The following is a 20714-nucleotide window of genomic DNA, read 5'->3' on the forward strand; positions in this document are numbered from 1 at the left end:
ACATAACTCTAGTAATAACGGTTAATCAAAAGAAAATAAACTCCATTATAGTTACAAAGCAGTTCTGTTTGTGACCGCCATATCCCTTTAATAAAAATATTCTCATCATGTATCTTTATTTGTGTTATTGTTAGAACATACGTAAACAGCATGCGACACAGCAGTAGCAATAAATGTGAAAGGAGAAACTGAAACTTACACCCAAAAATCAGTTTCACTTTCTATTCTTCTAAATGATCAGAATCTAATGCAGAGGAATAAAGAGAGAGTAAAGAAGACCAGAGATAAAGTGAGGGATACAGAATGACAGCAAGACACACATATAGTTAGGGAAATAAAGACATTGAAGTTCTACTCTAGAAAATAGAATGAGTCTTTATTTATAAGGACTGAAGTGTGCATCAGGAAGTAGTGGAATAAGGTTACAGATAGACTAAAGTAAGAATCCAAAAGACTGATTGTAGTGAGACTTTAGATTGAAGGATAGATAGTTCCATGGTCTTGTTGATGATTCTTTTCTCTAGGTGATGAAGATGAAGATGACAAATTCAGGATCTCAGCCACTGAGGCTCAAAGATTGGCTGATACAGCAGATTGAAAGTGGAAAATACCCAGGGCTGTGCTGGGACAATCCTGAGAAGACTCAATTCCGAATCCCATGGAAACATGCCTCCAAGCAGGACTACAGTGAGAAAGAGGATGCTGCTCTTTTTAGGGTAACCCATAACCTCAAAACCATCCATTTATATGATTTTACAGGTCCAGTTCCATCGAGTGTAGAAATTCATTAGCCCAAACAAAGCTATAATTAGACACTCATTAACCATCTCACTGCCTTAATAAGGATAGTCTACATGGGGGGGGGGGGGTTGACAAACAAAACAAATAAGGCGCTGTTAGTAACTGTTCTCTTAGAATATGTAAAGTTCCTGTGGTCTCATTCAGTACTATAATGTACACAAGGAGACTTTATTTTAAAAGCACTGTTAATAGTTTCACTGAAAGGGTCACATTTGAATTTGCTGGCTTCTGAAGATATTTCAGATTTTTAAACCTTAGTTTAATATTTTAGTTTTTTTCTCAGGAAAAAAAAGGTTATGACTACACTGGTATTACTTTATTGTAATAGTTTTGGACCACATTTTGTCCTAATACATAGATTTCTATTAATAAACCTTGGTTAAGACATGAGCAGAAATTCTCCTAACTGAATGCATTGCTCCTCAGGCCTGGGCATTGTATAAGGGAAAGTTCCGGGGTGGGTCAACAAAGCCTGATCCTTCAGTCTGGAAGACTAGACTTCGCTGTGCCCTCAATAAGAGTCCAGATTTTGAGGAGGTGCAAGAGAAGAACAATCCGCTGGACCTTACTGAACCTTACAAGGTGTATAGGATTGTCAATGAGCCTCAAGCGAGACATGGTAAGTAACCTTTCAAGAATATACAGGGTTATAAAATGTTGCCTGAAATATTTAGTTTAAAACCAAAATGTTAGGACTGCAGAGTTTGAGGCTAGCAACAGTCCAATTGTCAATGACTAATTTGTAAGAAGTAACTTTATTTGTTACAGAGGAATCATCCAGGGAAATGATAAGAAGCCCCTGTTTAGAGGAACCTCAAAGAACCCCAAGGAAGGAAGAATCTCAAGGAACACTTAAGAAGGAGCCTCAAGAGATTCCAATGGAGAGGGAGATAAAGCAGACCGTGCAAAATCCTTCTCTAATTCAGGTTAGAACCTGCAGATCTACTGACTAAGTGCTTATCTTTGCTAAGCAATTCAGGGCCAGATTACAAGTGGAGCATTATTTAACGCTCCCGCTCGAGCACTAACTCTGCTAGAAGTAAGTATTTTACGCGTAGGTTACAAGTTGAATGTAAACTGTTTTCGCTTGCGCTAACCCGAAGTGTGTAAAAAGCTGAACTTAGAATATATATATATATATATATATATATATATATATATATATATATAAAATTATATATAGGTATAGATATATACATGCTTTTAAATGTTTTCATCTACTTGACTGCAAAGGGCTCCAATGCACTTCTATATATGTCTTTATATGTATACATATGTATTTATGTGTATATAGGTCTGTAAATAACACATATAAATACATATGTACACACATATAAACATATATCTATACATACATATACACATTTAGACATAGAGGCCTATCTATCAAGCTCCGAATGGAGCTTGAAGGGCTGTGTTTCTGGCGAATCTGAAGACTCGCCAGAAACACAAGTTATGGAGCAGCGGTCTAAAGAATGCTGCTCCATAACCCTGTCCGCCTGCTCTGATGAGGCGGACAGGAATCGCCGCAATTCAACCCGATCGAGTACGATTGGGTTGATTGACACCTCCCTGCTGGCGGCCAATTGGCCACGAGTCTGCAGGGGGCGGCGTTGCACCAGCAGCTCTTGTGAGCTGCTGGTGCAATACTGAATATGGAGAGCGTATTGCTCACCGCATTCAGCGAGGTCTTGCGGACCTGGTCCGCACTCTCGGATCAGGTCCGCAAGACCTTTGTTAAATTGGCCTCATATATATATATACTGTATGTATCTCAATGTTAAAGCTCTTTGCCTGCCTTTTTTTCTAACACCTGAGACCTCATATGTTTCAGCCCTTATAACTTTTTTGTGCAATATTTTTTGTTTAAATTTTTTTTTTTACAAATCGTGCACACATTTTGCTAAATCGTGAGCACATTTTACTACATTATGAGCACATTTTGCTAAATCGTGCATATGTCTTGCTAAATTGTGCGCACGATTTATAAATAATTATAATCATGCTATTCCACCTTAAAGGGACATTATGTATAGTTTTGCTTATTTTGTAATAACATTGTGCTGGTTTCAGACTCCTACACAAGCCCCAAAGTGTCAGATGTATACGTGCGTTTACAGACCACTGCTGGCTCCTGTTTGCCTAATCTGTTTTTTCATATGCAGGGAAGTGGGGGGAGAGTATCTGCACCCAGCCCCTTTCACTGGGAGTTCCAGCTAATTTCCCCAACAGTGCTAAATTTAGAGCTTCTAAGTTTTAAAAAAAGGTTTTATACTGGATTTTTAGATCAGTATCTGTGCATATTCCTCTTTATATTAGTCTCTATTACATGCAGTTATATGAATATTGGTGTATACTGACCCTTTAAGCATGAATTCTCCCCCTTACAGATCAGCCTGCTCCTCCCCTAGCTAGTCATGTTTTGATGACCTATCTACAGGAGGAGGAGCTCTTGCCCACCAGCTACTAGTATTTTTAGTTCAGTTCAGTGTGTCAGTAGAGATGGGAAGTCTGATTCATCTTGATGAATCAGTTCATTTCTGATGGTTCGTTTAACTGAACCAGTTCATGAACCAATTTATCAGTTCACTTGTTGGGCACGTGATGCATTAAGGACGAGCCTCAGATTCTCCTATTACGGATGCTCCACTGATCCGATTCCTGACTCCTGAATCACTGTCCGACTCATCCTGACACACAATGCAGCGTTACATCTATTTCTTACCCATATCATATGGATAACCAGTCTTTTGTTGTATATGAAAAACCAAGGCAAATACATACAACATGGTGCATACAACAGAGCATGTTGCATATATTGTGTGGGTTCCAACACAGTGCATAGAACAGAGTATGCTGCATATATTGTGTGGGTTCCAACCCAGTGCATAGAACAGAGTATGTTGCAAATATTGTGTGGGTTCCAACCCAGTGCATAGAACAGAGTATGCTGCGTTTGTTCTGTATTTGCCTATAGTTGTATATCTGACAAAAGACTGGTTATCCATGGTCATACACAGGGAAGTGATGCCCACATGATTTACCTAAATAGCATTATAATAAATTTACTTTAACACAATAACTATTATACCAGTGCTCCACAGCAATATTAATGGAGTTAATTTAGGGGCAGTTAGGGTTAACAGGGGTCCTTATGGTTAAGTTATGGTGAGGAGTATTTATAGTAAGGAATAATTTAAGGTGCAGTTAGGGGTAAAGGCAGGGGTCTATTGAGAACTGCTGTGACCTGATATTTGAATCAGTGCACTGTTAACTGAGTGTTTCATTGCAAAGGAGTTAGTTAAATGGGACACTCAAGTCAAAATAACCTTTTATGATTCAGACAGAGCATGTTGTTTTAATACACTTTCCAATTCACTTCCATTATCAAACTGTGCACAGTCTTTTTATATTCACACTTTCTAGGGAACAAAATCCTACTGAGCATGTGCACAAGCTCACATGGTATACGTATACTAGTCTGTGATTGGCTGATGTCTGTTACATGATACAGGGGGCCGGAAAATGAGAGAAAAAAATTAATTTGTCAGAAAAAAATCTACTGCTAATTTGAAATTCAGAGTAGGTGTTATTGCATTGTCTTTTTATTATGCACTTGTTAATTATGTAATTCTACTGCATCGTTCATGAACTGGACATCACTATGGGCTCGATTTATGAAGCCCTTCTCCTCCATATGACTGCAGGTTACAGTCATGATTTATCAGGCAGCGGCCATGAGACCGCTGCTTCTCTACCCTCTTCTCCTTGTCCGACCAGGGAGATTGACAGCTCCTGCCCGTGCGTGATTGGCTGTGTGTGGGTAGGTAGCGGGATCGTAGGCGAGCGCAAAATAGCGCTTGTGTGCAATGTTAAATTCCGGCATTAATTAAAAAGATAGTATCCAAAATAGGTCAATACTAGTTATATCACCAGTTCACTCTGCCAGAAATTAAACTAGGGTATAAGAAATGAAACATTAACATAAACTGCAATGGAGTTGGACTCCCAAATCAATGGAGACCATAACCGCAGCACTGATTCCACTCATACAAACAAATCATGCGTGATCTTCCAATTACCCACATAGTGCCAGTGAATCATTTCTTTTTTGTAAGTAACTGTGCACTTCAGCTTTAGTCACATGGATTTCTAAAAGCCCAATGTTAGCATTATGTTATGTGACAAACAGTACATTTAGTATTGCAATGCTCACAAAGCATAGTTATCCTTTCACAATACAATGCTAAATAATCTTTGATTACCTTGCATCTAAAGCTTTGCACCAATCCCCCTTATCTCAGAGGTGTGTGCATACTTGAATTTAGCCAATCAGTGATCACTCACGATTCAACGAGAGTCAGCTCAGTGTTATCTATATCAGGGTTCTTCAAACTTTTTCCCCCAAGATCCAGTGCCATGATACCACATACTTTTGGGACCCAATTTTTATACTTGGTCTGAAAATTTCTTAAGAAATAGACAACATAATAGCTGCAATTTTTGGCAAAGAGACTCAAATATGTGCATGCTTTATTCCTGATTGTAGTCAAATTTGAAAGCGTTGTAAAACGTAATAACACACACACACTCTCATACAACGCACACACCATACACTCATACAACACACACACAATCATACAACACAAACTCACTCTCATACACATTTTCATGTAACACACATACCACACACACTTTCATACAACACACACACAATCATACAACACAAACAAACTCACTCTCATACAACACACATTTTCATGTAACACACATACACACACACTTTCATATAACACACACACTCTCATACAACACACACACTTTCATACAACACACACACAATCATACAACACAAACAAACTCACTCTCATACAACACACATTTTCATGTAACACACATACACACACACTTTCATATAACACACACACTCTCATACAACACACACACTTTCATATAACACACACACTCTCATACAACACACACACTTTCATATAACACACACACACACTTTCATATAACACACACTCTCTCATACAACACACACACTCATACAACACTCACCCCTCACACTCTCATACACAACACACGCACAGCACACAATCTCAAACAATACACCACACACACTCCTACAACACACACACAAGTCGCGACGCAGTACACATGGTGTCGTGACCCAGTAATGGATCCCGACCCGTGGTTTGAAGAACCCTGATCTATATGGTACACATTAACTAGCTTTTGTCTTGCTTTGAAAAACGTATAAAATGCTATTGATTTTAGTTCTTATAAATTATATTAATATAACAATGTTGGTTGTACAAAGCTGGCGAATGGGTAGTAAAGGCGCTATCTATCTTGTTACACAATAAAACATTTGTTTGACGTAGACTCTCCTTTTAAACTTTACATTGTACTCAGACAGATATCTCAATGTAAACACATTTTGCAGCTATACTGGTTTGGGATCCAATCCCTATATTTTGGATAAGCTTTGCAATGTACAGCATTGTGAGTACAATAACACAGGCTTTCATGATTCTATTGTGCACAGAGTATTATGAAAATGTGTACAGTTCTCACTGCCATTTCTTTCTTTAGGTAGTGAAATCAGATTAGATGTTTCCATAGTATTATTAAAAAACAAATTCCCTGCTTTAAAAAAGATAGAAGAATGTGAGAATATTTTATAAAGAAATTACAGAAAAATATGTATTTGAAATTTTACAATTAAAATTGTGCGCACGATATAGGTTAATAGTGCGCACGATTTAGCAAAATGTGCTCACGATTGATAAAAAAAATCTTGTGTGACACCTCTGGGGCTCCGTAATTATGAGTGTAACTGTACTTTTTAATTTTATTTTTTTATGTGTTTTGTGACACTTTTTTGTTTCACGAAACAGTGAACCATAGCTCTGAGGACGCAGTAATCATTCTAGCGTAAATTGCGATTGCGCCCAAGCAATCACATTTACTTTGAACTTGTAATACGAGCGGTGAGCCTGATGCACACAAACACCCACGATAAACCCCTTATCGCTTGTGCGTAACTGTTAATGCATCAGTCAGAACCTGGCCCTTAATGTTTCTTTTATTACTTTATAACTTAATTTCAGGCTGTGAATCAGTTGAAGGAGCACCCACACGAAACTTTGCCAAGCCCACCCAAACACAAGAAGATGGAATCAAGTTCAAATTCTGCAGACAAAGGTGAGTTTTAAAGTCAGATCAACCTACTTACCTAGAGAACTGGCACAATTTCATAGGGTGGTCGTCTGCTTTAGTTTTTTGAGTACAGTACATTGCCTTCATGTACACAGTAACCATTTAAGGCTAGATTACAAGTGGAGCGCTAATTTATTGCGCACCCACAAACAAGCATTTTAAAAGTGGCTGGTTGTTGCTACCACAAGCTTGCGGTAGAAATAATCGCTTATAAAATTAACAAGAGATCATCAGATCTCTGGTTAATTTTATAAATGTCCACAAAATTCCCCCAAAATCAAGTAAGATATATTTTAATAAAAAAATAAAGATAGTAGCATCTTTATTTTTTAATAAAATAACTGCAAAAAGCATTTTTTGGCATCTAAAGGGAGCGGGTGTGGGGGGTTAGATAGAGTGCCTTTACATTGCGGTCTATGGGAACTGTGTGTATATGCACATAATAACACATAAATATATATGTATATAAGCATATACATATATATTTATACTTTCCTGCCATTGCTGTTCTACTTACTCCCTGCGCTGCATGTGTTCTAATGCCGTGTCTGACAGTGAGTATATATTAAAGTATATATTAAAGTTAAAAAAACATGTTTTTCAGATCAAGTCCGGAATCTGAGCAATATTTTACAGGTACCTTAATTTATCACTTCTAATGAAGATGCGCTGTAACTTACTTTTTAATCTAGGCGTGACATTCAAATATCCGCGCTCCTCCCGTCAACTCTAACATTTATATTTTTGTGAGCTAGCGGTTTGAAATATTCTCCAATTGCACTCTAGCCATATGTCACTTTTTTTGTAGCCAGAGCGCAGATTGGAGAATAGTTCAAACCGTTAGCTCACAAAAAATATGAGTTTTTAAGTGGGCAACCGGAGCACTGGGTATAAGAATGGCACTGCTAGATTAAGTAAGTTACAACGCATCCTAATTAAAAGTGATAAATTAAAGTCCCTGTAAAATATTGCTTAGATCCTGGACTTGATCTTAAAACATATTAAGTTTACCATCACTTTACAGTACATTCAAATTACATTAACCATAATCTCATACAACTGCCTTTTATTTATAGCACTAGGCGATAAGCCTGCCCAGAGGGCAGTGTTTTTTTAAAAAAAAACTACAACCCCAAAGCTAAAATTAAAAAAAAATAAAAATGTAAAATTACAGAACAAAATAAACAAAGCTAGCCAAAATAAAAAATTGAAACCTAAACTAATACCCCTATAAAAATAACCCCCCCAATAAAAACACCCCCTAATCTAGTACTAAACTACCAATAGCCCTTAAAAGGGGCTTTTGTAGGGCATTGCCCTAAGTTAAACAGCTCTTTTACCTAAACAAATTACCAGTTACCCCCTAACAGTAAAAAAAACCCCACCCACCAAACCCCCCAAAATAAAAAAAACTAACACTAACGGCTAGATTTAGAGTTTGGCGGCCAAAGGGGTGCGCTAGCTACGCGTGCTTTTTCCCCCCGCACCTTTTAAATACCGCTGGTATTTAGAGTTCACAGAATGGCTGGGTTTTCAGTGCGTTAGGCTCCAAAAAGGGAGCGTAGAGCATAATTTACCGCCACTGCAACTCTCGATACCAGCGGTGCTTACAGACGCGGCCAGCTTCAAAAACGTGCTCGTGCACGATTCCCCCATAGAAAACAATGGGGCAGTTTGAGCTGAAAAAAAACCTAACACCTGCAAAAAAGCAGCGTTCAGCTCCTAACGCAGCCCCATTGTTTTCTATGGGGAAACACTTCCTAAATCTGCACCTAACACCCTAACATGAACCCCGAGTCTAAACACCCCTAACCTTACACTTACTAACCCCTAATCTGCCGCCCCGCTATCGCTGACACCTGCATATTATTTTTAACCCCTAATCTGCCGCTCCGTAAACCGCTGCTACCTACATTATCCCTATGTACCCCTAATCTGCTGCCCCTAACACCGCCGACCCCTATATTATATTTATTAACCCCTAATCTGCCCCCCACAACGTCGCCTCCACCTGCCTACACTTATTAACCCCTAATCTGCCGAGCGGACCGCACCGCTACTATAATAAAGTTATTAACCCCTAATCCGCCTCACTCCCGCCTCAATAACCCTATAATAAATAGTATTAACCCCTAATCTGCCCTCCCTAACATCGCCGACACCTAACTTCAATTATTAACCCCTAATCTGCCGACAGAATCTCGCCGCTACTGTAATAAATGGATTAACCCCTAAAGCTAAGTCTAACCCTAACACTAACACCCCCCTAAGTTAAATATAATTTTTATCTAACAAAATAAATTAACTCTTATTAAATAAATTATTCCTATTTAAAGCTAAATACTTACCTGTAAAATAAACCCTAATATAGCTACAATATAAATTATAATTATATTGTAGCTATTTTAGGATTAATATTTATTTTACAGGCAACTTTGTATTTATTTTAACCAGGTACAATAGCTATTAAATAGTTAAGAACTATTTAATAGCTAAAATAGTTAAAATAATTACAAAATTACCTGTAAAATAAATCCTAACCTAAGTTACAATTAAATCTAACACTACACTATCAATAAATTAATTAAATACAATACCTACAATTATCTACAATTAAACCTAACTCTACACTATCAATAAATTAATTACATCAAATACCTACAATTAAATACAATTAAATAAACTAACTAAAGTACAAAAAATAAAAAAGAACTAAGTTACAAAAAATAAAAAAATATTTACAAACATTAGAAAAATATTACAACAATTTTAAACTAATTACACCTACTCTAAGCCCCCTAAAAAATAACAAAGCCCCCCAAAATAAAAAAATGCCCTACCCTATTCTAAATTAAAACAGTTCAAAGCTCTTTTACCTTACCAGCCCTGAAAAGGGCCATTTGCGGGGCATGCCCCAAAGAATTCAGGTCTTTTGCCTGTAAAAAAAACATACAATACCCCCCCCCCAACATTACAACCCACCACCCACATTCCCCTAATCTAACCCAAACCCCCCTTAAATAAACCTAACACTAAGCCCCTGAAGATCTCCCTACCTTGTCTTCACCTCACCGGGTCCCGATCTGTCCAGAAGAGGGTCCGAAGTCTTGATCCAAGCCCAAGCGGGGGGCTGAAGAGTGATGTACATCCTTGGGATGAAGTCTGGATCCAAGCGGCAGCTGAAGAAATCCATCATCGGGCTGAAGTCGGAAGTCCATCATCGGGATGAAGTCTTCTATCAAGCCGCATCTTCAATCTTCTTTCTTCCGGAGCGGAGCGGAGCCATCTTCTTCCCAGCCGACGCGGATCCAACCTCTTCAAGCGACGCCTACTAGCCGAATGACGGTTCCTTTAATTAAATTGGCTGACGGTTCCTTAATTCCGATTGGCTGATAGAATCCTATCAGCCAATCGGAATTCGAGGGACGCCATCTTGGATGACGTCATTTAAAGGAACCGTCATTCGGCTAGTAGGCGTCGCTTGAAGAGGTTGGATCCGCGTCGGCTGGGAAGAAGATGGCTCCGCTCTGGAAGAAAGAAGATTGAAGATGCGGCTTGATAGAAGACTTCATCCCGATGATGGACTTCCGACTTCAGCCCGATGATGGATTTCTTCAGCCGCCGCTTGGATCCAGACTTCAGCCCGAGGATGGACGTCACTCTTCAGCCCCCCGCTTGGGCTTGGATCAAGACTTCGGACCCTCTTCTGGACAGATCGGGACCCGGTGAGGTGAAGACAAGGTAGGGAGATCTTCAGGGGCTTAGTGTTAGGTTTATTTAAGGGGGGTTTGGGTTAGATTAGGGGTATGTGGGTGGTGGGTTGTAATGTTGGGGGGGGGGTATTGTATGTTTTTTTTTACAGGCAAAAGAGCTGAATTCTTTGGGGCATGCCCCGGCAAATGGCCCTTTTCAGGGCTGGTAAGGTAAAAGAGCTTTGAACTTTTTTAATTTAGAATAGGGTAGGGCATTTTATTATTTTGGGGGGCTTTGTTATTTTATTAGGGGGCTTAGAGTAGGTGTAATTAGTTTAAAATTGTTGTAATATTTTTCTAATGTTTGTAAATATTTTTTTATTTTTTGTACTTTAGTTAGTTTATTTAATTGTATTTATTTGTAGGTATTTTATTTAATTAATTTATTGGTAGTGTTAGGTTTAATTGTAGATAATTGTAGGTATTGTATTTAATTAATTTATTGATAGTGTAGTGTTAGGTTTAATTGTAGATAATTGTAGGTATTGTATTTAATTAATTTATTGATAGTGTAGTGTTAGGTTTAATTGTAACTTAGGTTAGGATTTATTTTACAGGTAATTTTGTAATTATTTTAACTATTTTAGCTATTAAATAGTTCTTAACTATTTAATAGCTATTGTACCTGGTTAAAATAAATACAAAGTTGCCTGTAAAATAAATATTAATCCTAAAATAGCTACAATGTAATTATAATTTATATTGTAGCTATATTAGGGTTTATTTTACAGGTAAGTATTTAGCTTTAAATAGGAATAATTTATTTAATAAGAGTTAATTTATTTCGTTAGATAAAAATTATATTTAACTTTGAGGGGTGTTAGTGTTAGGGTTAGACTTAGCTTTAGGGGTTAATCCATTTATTACAGTAGCGGCGAGATTCTGTCGGCAGATTAGGGGTTAATAATTTAAGTTAGGTGTCGGCGATGTTAGGGAGGGCAGATTAGGGGTTAATACTATTTATTATAGGGTTATTGAGGCGGGAGTGAGGCGGATTAGGGGTTGATAACTTTATTATAATAGTGGCGCGGTCCGGTCGGCAGATTAGGGGTTAATAAGTGTAGGCAGGTGGAGGTGACATTGTGGGGGGCAGATTAGGGGTTAATAAATATAATATAGGGGTCGGCGGTATTAGGGGCAGCAGATTAGGGGTACATAGGGATAATTTAGCTGGCGGCGGTGTATGGAGCGGCAGATTATGGGTTAAAAAATTTAATAGAGTGGCGGCGATGTGGGGGGACCTCTGTTTAGGGGTACATAGGTAGTTTATGGGTGTTAGTGTACTTTAGAGCACAGTAGTTAAGAGCTTTATAAACCGGCGTTAGCCCAGAAAGCTCTTAACTACTGACTTTTTTCTGCGGCTGGAGTTCACGCTCACTTCAGCCAAGACTCTAAATACCAGCGTTAGAAAGATCCCATTGAAAAGATAGGATACGCAATTGACATAAGGGGATCTGCGGTATGGAAAAGTCGCGGCTGGAAAGTGAGCGTTAGACCCTTTAATGACTGGCTCCAAATACCAGAGGGCGGTAAAAACCAGCGTTAGGAGCCTCTAACGCTGGTTTTGACGGCTACCGCCCAACTCTAAATCTAGGCCTAAAAAACTTATTAAACTACCCATTGCCCCTAAAGGGGCATTTGTATGGGCATTCAGCTCTTTTACTGCCCTTAAAAGGGCAACCAGCTCTTTTCCAGCCCATTAAATACCTAAACACTAAGCCCCAAATATGTACTCACCATTCCTGAAGTCCGGAGGAGAATGTAATTTTTCAGGCGGTGCGGAGCGGAGGTACGGAGCTGTCTTCCCCGAAGCGTGGATCCTTGGCGGCGGTCCTCGGCGGCAGTCCTCAGCGGCATGGAGGCCCCTCTTCATCTGATGTCAGTCGTACACTAAAGATTGAATGCAAGGTACCGCAATCAATTTGGGGTACCTTGTATTCCTATTGGCTATAATTTTGAAATCAGCCAATAAGGTTAGAGCTACTGAAACCCTATTGGCTGTTAAAATTTATAGGCCAATAGGAATGCAAGGAACCCCAATAAATATGGGGTACCTTGCATTCAATCTTCAGTGTGTGACGGACGATCGCATGCAGAGGAGCCTCCACGCCGCTTTATTAGATTAGGGTTTTTTGGGGCTTGAAAAAGAGCTGAATGCCTTTTTTTGGGCAATGCCCATACACATCCCCTTTTAGGGGCAATGGATAGTTTAGTTGTTTTTAGTGTTAGTTTTTTTATTTTGGGGAATTTAGTGGGTGGGGGGAGTTTACTGTTAGGTGAGGACTTAGTATTCTTAGTATTTTTAGAGGTAAAAGAGCTGTTTAACTTAGGGCAATGCCCTACAAAAGGGCCTTTTAAGGTCTATTGGTAGTTTAGATTAGGGGGTGTTTTTATTTTGGGGGGCTTTTTTATTTTCATAGGGATTAGGTATAAAGATTTTTATCTTTGATAATTTTGTTTATTTTTTTCTGTAATGTTAGACTTTTTTATTTTTTGTAATTTAATGTTAGTTTTTTTATTTTTACTGTAATTTAGTTGTAATTGGGGTTAATTTAGGGGGTTTTAGGTTAGGGGGGTTAGTAATTAAATTAGTTATTTGTGTTGTGGGGGGTTTGGCGGTTTTAAAGGTTAATAGGTTAATTAGGTTGATTGCGATGTGGGTATTTGGCGGTTTAGGGGTTAATAGGTTCATTAGGTTTATTACGATGTGGGGGGTTGGTGGTTTAAGAGTTAATAGGTTAAATAGGTTTATTGCGATGTGGGGGTTTTGCGGTTTAGGGGTTAATAGGTTAATTAGGTTTATTGCAATGTGGGTGGTTATGTTATATGCGGATTAGGGGTTAATTACTTTATTGTTTTGCGATGTGGGAGTTAACGGTTTAGGTGTTTGTTAATACTTCGTGCTGGAGGTTAGTTTTTTTTGTTATACTCTGTGCGGGCGGTTACGTGTTTTTATTTTTATTTCTTGCGGGCGGTTGCGTGTTTTTTAGTTATTTCGTGCAGGCGGTTGCGTGTTTTATTTTTATGGCTTCGGGTTTGCCTACGCTGCATCCAGGTGGATTCCGAAAATGGCAGGGTGGTGAAAGAATCCACCACCCTGCCATTTTCAGAATCCACATGGATGCAGCTTTGCTGCATCCAGGTGGATTCTTTTGGCTGCGCGCACAGCCAACATTCTTTTGGCTGCCTTGCGCAGCCAACATTCCTTTAAAGATGTGTGCGCAACTGGCGACGGATGCGTTACAAACGTAATTATAGTATAGATAGTGTAAAAGTAAACTGACGTTTATGTTGTATAATATTTAAACATCAGTATATTTCTCTCATGGTGACATATTCTGGACAATCTGCCTCTTGGAGTAAGATAGGAACATGTCAGAAATCTTCTTCACGCTTCTCATACAGAGAAAATAATTGTTTATGTTTTTTTGTTGTTGTTGTTTCCAACATATATACACACATAAATAAACATGTATACACACACATATATATATATATATATATATATATATATATAAAAACATACAGGCGTGCCTCAGAAATATTGCGGGTTTAGTTCCAGACCACCACAATAAAGCGAATATAGCAATAAAGTGACTCACACTAATGTTTTTGTTTCCCAGTGCATATAAAACGTATGTTTATACTATACTATAGTCTATTAAGTGTGCACTAGCATTATGTCTAAAAAAAAGGTACATACCTTAATTAAAAAAATACTTTACTGCTAAAAAATACTAACCATCATCTGAGCCTTTAGTGAATCATAATCTTTTCGCTGGTGGTGTGTGTATGTAGGTGTATATATGTGTATTCAGGTGTTTATATGTTGGAAAAATGGTGCTGATAGACTTGCTTGACACAGCGTTGCCACAAACCTTCAATTTGTAAAAAGAGCAATATCTGTGAAGTGCATGAAGCGCAATAAAGCAAAGTGCAATAATAAAATAAAATATATATACCTGTATATGTGTGTATATATATATATACACACACACATACACACCCACACCACCAGCAAAAATATTGAGGTTACAATTATAAACAACAGTGCGATAGTAAGACATATTTAGGTACTTTTATCCATATTACAAAATAATCAGAAAACAGAGTAAGTAACATCTTACTTATAATTTCTCGCTGGCCCCTCGAGAGAGGTCAGCTAATTGTTGTAAACCTCGCTTTTCAATTCAGTTTTTAACACAAATAACATTGGTTACTGAACATCCTTTAATAAATACTGCAAATAGTCTCTGTCCATATCACGTTAGCTTAGAATGTCCAGTAACAACCTATAGGAGCTGCAAAGTATAGCTCCAGGAAAATACATAATAGTGAGAACAGAATAGTGCAACAAGTCCACATCAATATATACCAATAAATAGAAAAATTCAATTTTTTATCTCTTCTTATAGTCTTCATAGAGAAGGAATAGAAGAGAAAGAGAATACAAGAAAAAAGAGAAAGAAAAGAAAAAGAGGAGGAGATAGAAAAGTATAGGGGAGGGAAGGGAGGGGTTAGCAGGAGGTCGTTCATGGTCCTACTCTAAAAGCTAAAATTGTGTGGGAGTGCATCCCATGGGGACCAAATATCAGTGTGGAGGTCTAAGATTCCTCTGTTTAGATATACTGCTTCCTCCATTTTCTTTATGTTAGAGATGATTTAAATTACCTTTCCTAATGTAGGATCACTCTGCTGTTTCCCCTGTCTTGCGATAGCAAGTTTGGTGGACATCAGAAGATAGATATAGAGGTGTTTCTGTGGTTTAGGGAGTTTAGGGATATTCAAGTGTAGTAAGCAGGTATCAGGGCCCCGGTCTGTCGGAAGGGAGAGGTGTCCACACAGGGTAAAGACCTTGGTCCATAGTTTACAAATTTCTGGACAACTCCACCAAATATGGATGTCGTCTCTCTTTTCACCACATCCCCTCCAGCACTGGTCCGACGTGGTGGGAGAGAATCTGCCCAGCCTACTCGGGACCCAGTGCCATCTTGTGAGTAGTTTATAAAATAGCTCAAAGAGGATTATGCAGTGGATTACCTATCTAGTATCAGATATAGCTCTCATCCAAATCTGGGCGTCAAGTACTCTGTCCAAGTCCCTCTCCCATGCCAAAATATTATGTGTTTTTTGTAAAGTAGGATAGTTTTGGATGCACTGATAGTGAATCGTGAGTGGTTTGTGTCCCTGTAATCCTATTTTCCATCTGGATTCCCACAATATATTGGTACGCGGTGCAGTTTTAAAGAAATTCCAACTGTTCATTGGGCCCTAAATCGCATCACTTCAAAGTGCATTTTACGCGGAATTGTGTGTTGTGAGATAAGCTCGGAGCTCAAGGCCCAGGTGTTCTTAACATGTAGGTCACGTATTGTTGTTATGGCGAGAGCAGACCAGCCAGAGGCATTAGAGTCCGGAAGCCCCTTGAGGAGTCCTTGTATACTATGAATAGGTGATGGGTGGGTGGCTACCATAGGGGAATGGTGCAGTTTATGCCACATAGAAAGACAGTGCTTGATAACTGGGTTAGACGGGGAGGGAAGGCATCTACAATGCAGTGGGATCCATATTAGGTCAGGGAGAAGAATATCATGAGGCAGTGAGGCTTGCTCACTGTCATACCATCCAGGGGGCTCCTTAGTGGGGCCCCATCCTGAGATGTGGGTGAGCATAGCAGCTTCTTAATACAGCCTGAGGTTGGGAAGACCCAATCCTCCTCTATCTATCGGTGCCTGCAGTATCTTACTCGCTATACTGGATCTTGTATTCGACCAGATATATTTGTTAAGTAATGACTGGAACGTGTCTAAGTATGTAGTGGGGAGTTTTAGCGGAAGGCATCTATATAGGTATGTGAGTTTTGGTAGGATCATCATTTTAAATGCAGAGATCCTACCCATGCAAGATATTTCTTTATATCTGGGCAATGTTAACATTTGTTGGAGTGTCTGAAGAAAGTAGTCATAGTTGGTTGCGACTACATTCTTAAAGTCATAGGAATACGCCTAGATGTCTAATCCCTTTGTGGTTCCATTTGAATTTATGTTTAGCTTGAAGAGCATGGAGTTGGGCAGTCGGGATATGAATTGGGTAAGCTTCAGTCTTAGTTACGTTAAGTTTGTAGAATGATACTCTACCAAATAGGTCAAAGAGGTCAAGAAGATGTGAGAGGGATCGGTCAGGGTCTGTTAAGAAAACAGTTAAGTCATCCGCAAATAGGCTGAGCTTCTGATACGTCCCATGTATATATATGCCCTTAATATCTTTGCATGCACGAATGGCTGTTGCCAGCGGCTCTATGGCCAATACAAAGAGAAGGGGGGACAGTGGGCAACCCTGTCGGGTGCCATTGCAAAGAGCAAAGGGCTGGGAACATAATCCCACACCTCTAATCCTGGCCATCGGGTTTGAGTACAGCGCTCCCACCGCTCGCTTGTAACCGTCGGGTAAGCCTACCAGGTCAAGGACTGCAGTCAAATATTCCCATCTCACCCTGTCAGCAATAAAGTATTTTTTAATTAAGGAATGTACATTGTTTTTCAGACATAATGCTAGTGCACACTTAATAGACTACAGTTTAGTGTAAACATAACTTTTACATACACTAGGAAACCAAAAAATTAGTGTGACTCGCTTTATTGCAATATTTGCTTTATTGCGGTGGTCTGGAACTGATTTTCTGCAATATCTCCAAAGTATGTCTGTATTTTTTAAGTTTAGTTTGTCCAACATCCTATTCCTCTTGGAGGTTTGAATCTATTCTTCTAATTTCTGAATCTAGTTTAGAAATCCAGGAATTTACTTCATCTATGCTTTTCAGAGTTTTCTTATAGAGACCATGGACAGATAAGCAAGAGCTACTGGTTTGGTTTATAGATTTTCTTTTTCTTCTGTTTGTAGTGCCTTAAAATGAAACAAGGGCTCAACAAATTTGTTCAAAACCTAGGAGCCAGCCCATTAATTTAGGAGCCAGCAGCTTGTGTGTGAGCATTATGTTGTTTGTGGGGGCACCTGTTACATTGTACTGCCACTTGAACCCCAATCTGTCCACCATGTTACTGACAGCTCCAGCTGGCATTGCATGTGAAATAAAGTGACATTAACTGCCTCACTCCCCCCCAATGTCATTAGTAAATAGGCTTCACATAAGGTATTAGAGTGAGGTCTTGGCTAAAGTTGGATTTGTATTTCACAGCTGTGAGGCCTAGAATGCCTCTTTTGGACTACTTATTAGGTTGGAGGCTTTTAACCAGGGAGCCAGGGCCTAATTTAAAGGTGCAGGGGATCCCTGGTTCCTGGGTTTGTCAAGCCCTGCCTTCAGTATCTGTTTAAATAGGGACTTTACATAAGTTCCCTGCTGTAGATCATGGATTAAAGAAAAATAAAACTGTGCACACTGCAGAAGTCTGTAGTAAACCAGAATTAGCTGACTTTATATGGACATTCTGCAGTCCAGCTCTTGTGGGTGTTTGTAAGGAAAAAAAGGTTAAACTAGCATGAGCATAGGCGCATTAGGGTCTTAGCTGCATTGTGAGCTCACATGCATGAACATTCACTATCTAATTATTCTTTTTTTCTTTTTTCTTCAAGAGCCTCTTGTTTGCCTTGTGCATCAATTACACCATTAAAGGGGCATGAAACCCAGAATTTTTCTTTCATGATTCAGATAAAGCATACAAGTTTAAACACCTTTCCAATGTACTTTGATTATCAAATTTGCTTCATTCTCTTGGTATCCTTTGTCAAAAGAGCAGCAATGAGCTAATGGGAGTTAGCTGAGCCCATTAGGTAAACCAATGGCAAGAGGCATGTATGCACAGCCACCAATCAGCATCTAGCTCCCAGTAATGCCTTGCTTCTCCTGATCCTACCTAGGTATGCTTTTCAACAAGGGATACAAAGAGAACAAAGCAAATTAAATAATAGACGTAAATAGGACAGTTGTTTAAAATTGCATGCTTTATCTAAATCATAAAAATTTAATTCTGGCTTTATTGGTCCTTTAAAGGGACAGTTCACCCAAAAAATGTCTCCCATTTAAATTGTTCCCAATGATTAATTTTACCTGCTGGAGTGTAATAAATTGTTTACAAGTAGCCTTTACCCCTAAATTGGCATTTGAAATAGCTGATTTAGCCTGTGGTATCCCAACCTATACTGAAAGTTTGTATACTGGAGTCTCAGCTATTGAATAGCCTATGTAAACACAGCCAGCAGAGGAAATTACACTCCCAGTGGGGTGCATGATAGCTAAGTAATAAAATGATAATTTTCCATTGTTCTCTCTAAGTATTGAGCTTTAGTTTTCCAGACAAATATAAGATAAGGAAGCAAGTGTGTGTACACAAAGTGATACCACTCTCAGTGGGGTGCAGGATAGCTAAGTAATAAAATGATAATTTTCCATTGTTCTCTCTAAGTATTGAGCTTTAGTTTTCCAGACAAATATAAGATAAGGAAGCAAGTGTGTGTACACAAAGTGATAACATAATAAGATATGATATTGACTGAAGCTCAACCCATTGTAATAAGCTGTGGCTTAAAAGCACAAAACTATCTAATTCATATACACAAATAAACCTGAAAATGCCATTTCTCATACATTTTATACTCTGCAGCTGGTTTAACAAGTCATTGAAAATACATTAATATAGAAACAATTTTACAGGGTACTGTCCCTTTAAGTCCTGGTAACATCACTCATGATGTCAGTGGAGCTTACCACACATATGTGGCTGGTGGAGAGTTTATACTGTTTGTCTGTCCAGGTAGGATTGGATTGGATAGGCAATTAAAGTCCTGTAAATCACTTTTGTACCGCATTGCATGTTCTGCTCCTGTATAAAGGTACCTTAGGTACTTCAAATACTTCTGGAAAATGTGTAATGCCCTTTTACATATAACACATATTACACAGAAGAACGCCTTATTTTTTTTGTTTAACATGCAGACTCACATGTCCTTAAGACTTGAGCTGCGGGAAATGTTCTTTTTGGACCTATTCTATAATCTTTTAATAAAACATTACTTAGGGCAAGTTATTTTTCTTCTCAGGTTATGAAGAACAAACATAAATTAATTTGTGGCAAGTAATCCAGCCTTTTAGATGTAAATCCAACCAGAAGTCTTAATGCATGTCCTCAAAATGACTCGCCCTAGGGAGCCTTATGACCATAGTCAAGAGTGGTTTCTCCATGGTAGCTGGGAGCACTAGCTCCCCTGTATAATGGCTGTCCCCCCATTCCCCCCCTAACTGTGATCGGCCCTTATTTTTGCCCACCACCACTTTACCCAGGTTCCCCATAGCTCTGCCTGACCCCACCCACGGAATGTCCAGACCCTGCCTATGAACCTCCCATCCTGCCCTCAAATAATGTTGGCCCTCCGGCAAGTGCCCCCATAAGAATTTTAAGATAAGATTTTGTAATGCATAATTCATAAAACACTATTTTTGTTTTTTTAATCAATGCTGTGTATTTTAATGGATATGACTTGCAAATCTTTCCGATTCATGGGTGAACAATGTGTGTCTATATACAAATATATATATATATAAAATCACAGAAATAGATTGCACTCTCAAATGGGCTGGGTAAACATACAATGACCCTACAAAACTCAAAGCAGACAGCTACACAGCTTTTTAGGGACTCACGCAGTCTAGGTGTGTGTTTCCTAGAGAGTGCCAGACTTCCTATGTACATTATATATATATATATATATATATATATATACATCCAAAACAAGAAGAAAAATGGCACATATTAGTGGCATTTACAAAAAGACTGGGATTTCAGCACTCTTTTACAAAGACAATATTGTAAAAAAAAAAAAGAGTGCTGTAATCCCAGTCTTTTTGTAAATGCCACTAATATGTGCCCTTTTTTCTTCTTGTTTGGATGCATATAATTACTTAATGGGTCTGCACCACTAATG

General features: G+C 38.7%; 1 protein-coding gene across 1 annotated transcript in view; it reads left to right on the forward strand.

Moving 5' to 3' along the window:
* Window positions 1-225: 225 nt before the first annotated feature.
* The window catches only part of LOC128646797 (interferon regulatory factor 4), a 141719-nt gene continuing 121230 nt past the window's right edge, over window positions 226-20714 (forward strand). Inside the window, exons 1-5 of the mRNA XM_053699640.1 lie at window positions 226-438; window positions 525-716; window positions 1228-1420; window positions 1570-1727; window positions 6918-7011. Coding sequence (XP_053555615.1) covers window positions 528-716; window positions 1228-1420; window positions 1570-1727; window positions 6918-7011 — 634 coding nt within the window. The 5' untranslated portion in view covers window positions 226-438; window positions 525-527. The remainder of the gene's footprint in view (window positions 439-524; window positions 717-1227; window positions 1421-1569; window positions 1728-6917; window positions 7012-20714) is intronic.

This window comes from Bombina bombina, chromosome 1 (genome assembly GCF_027579735.1).
Source record: "Bombina bombina isolate aBomBom1 chromosome 1, aBomBom1.pri, whole genome shotgun sequence".
Lineage (NCBI taxonomy): Eukaryota > Metazoa > Chordata > Amphibia > Anura > Bombinatoridae > Bombina > Bombina bombina.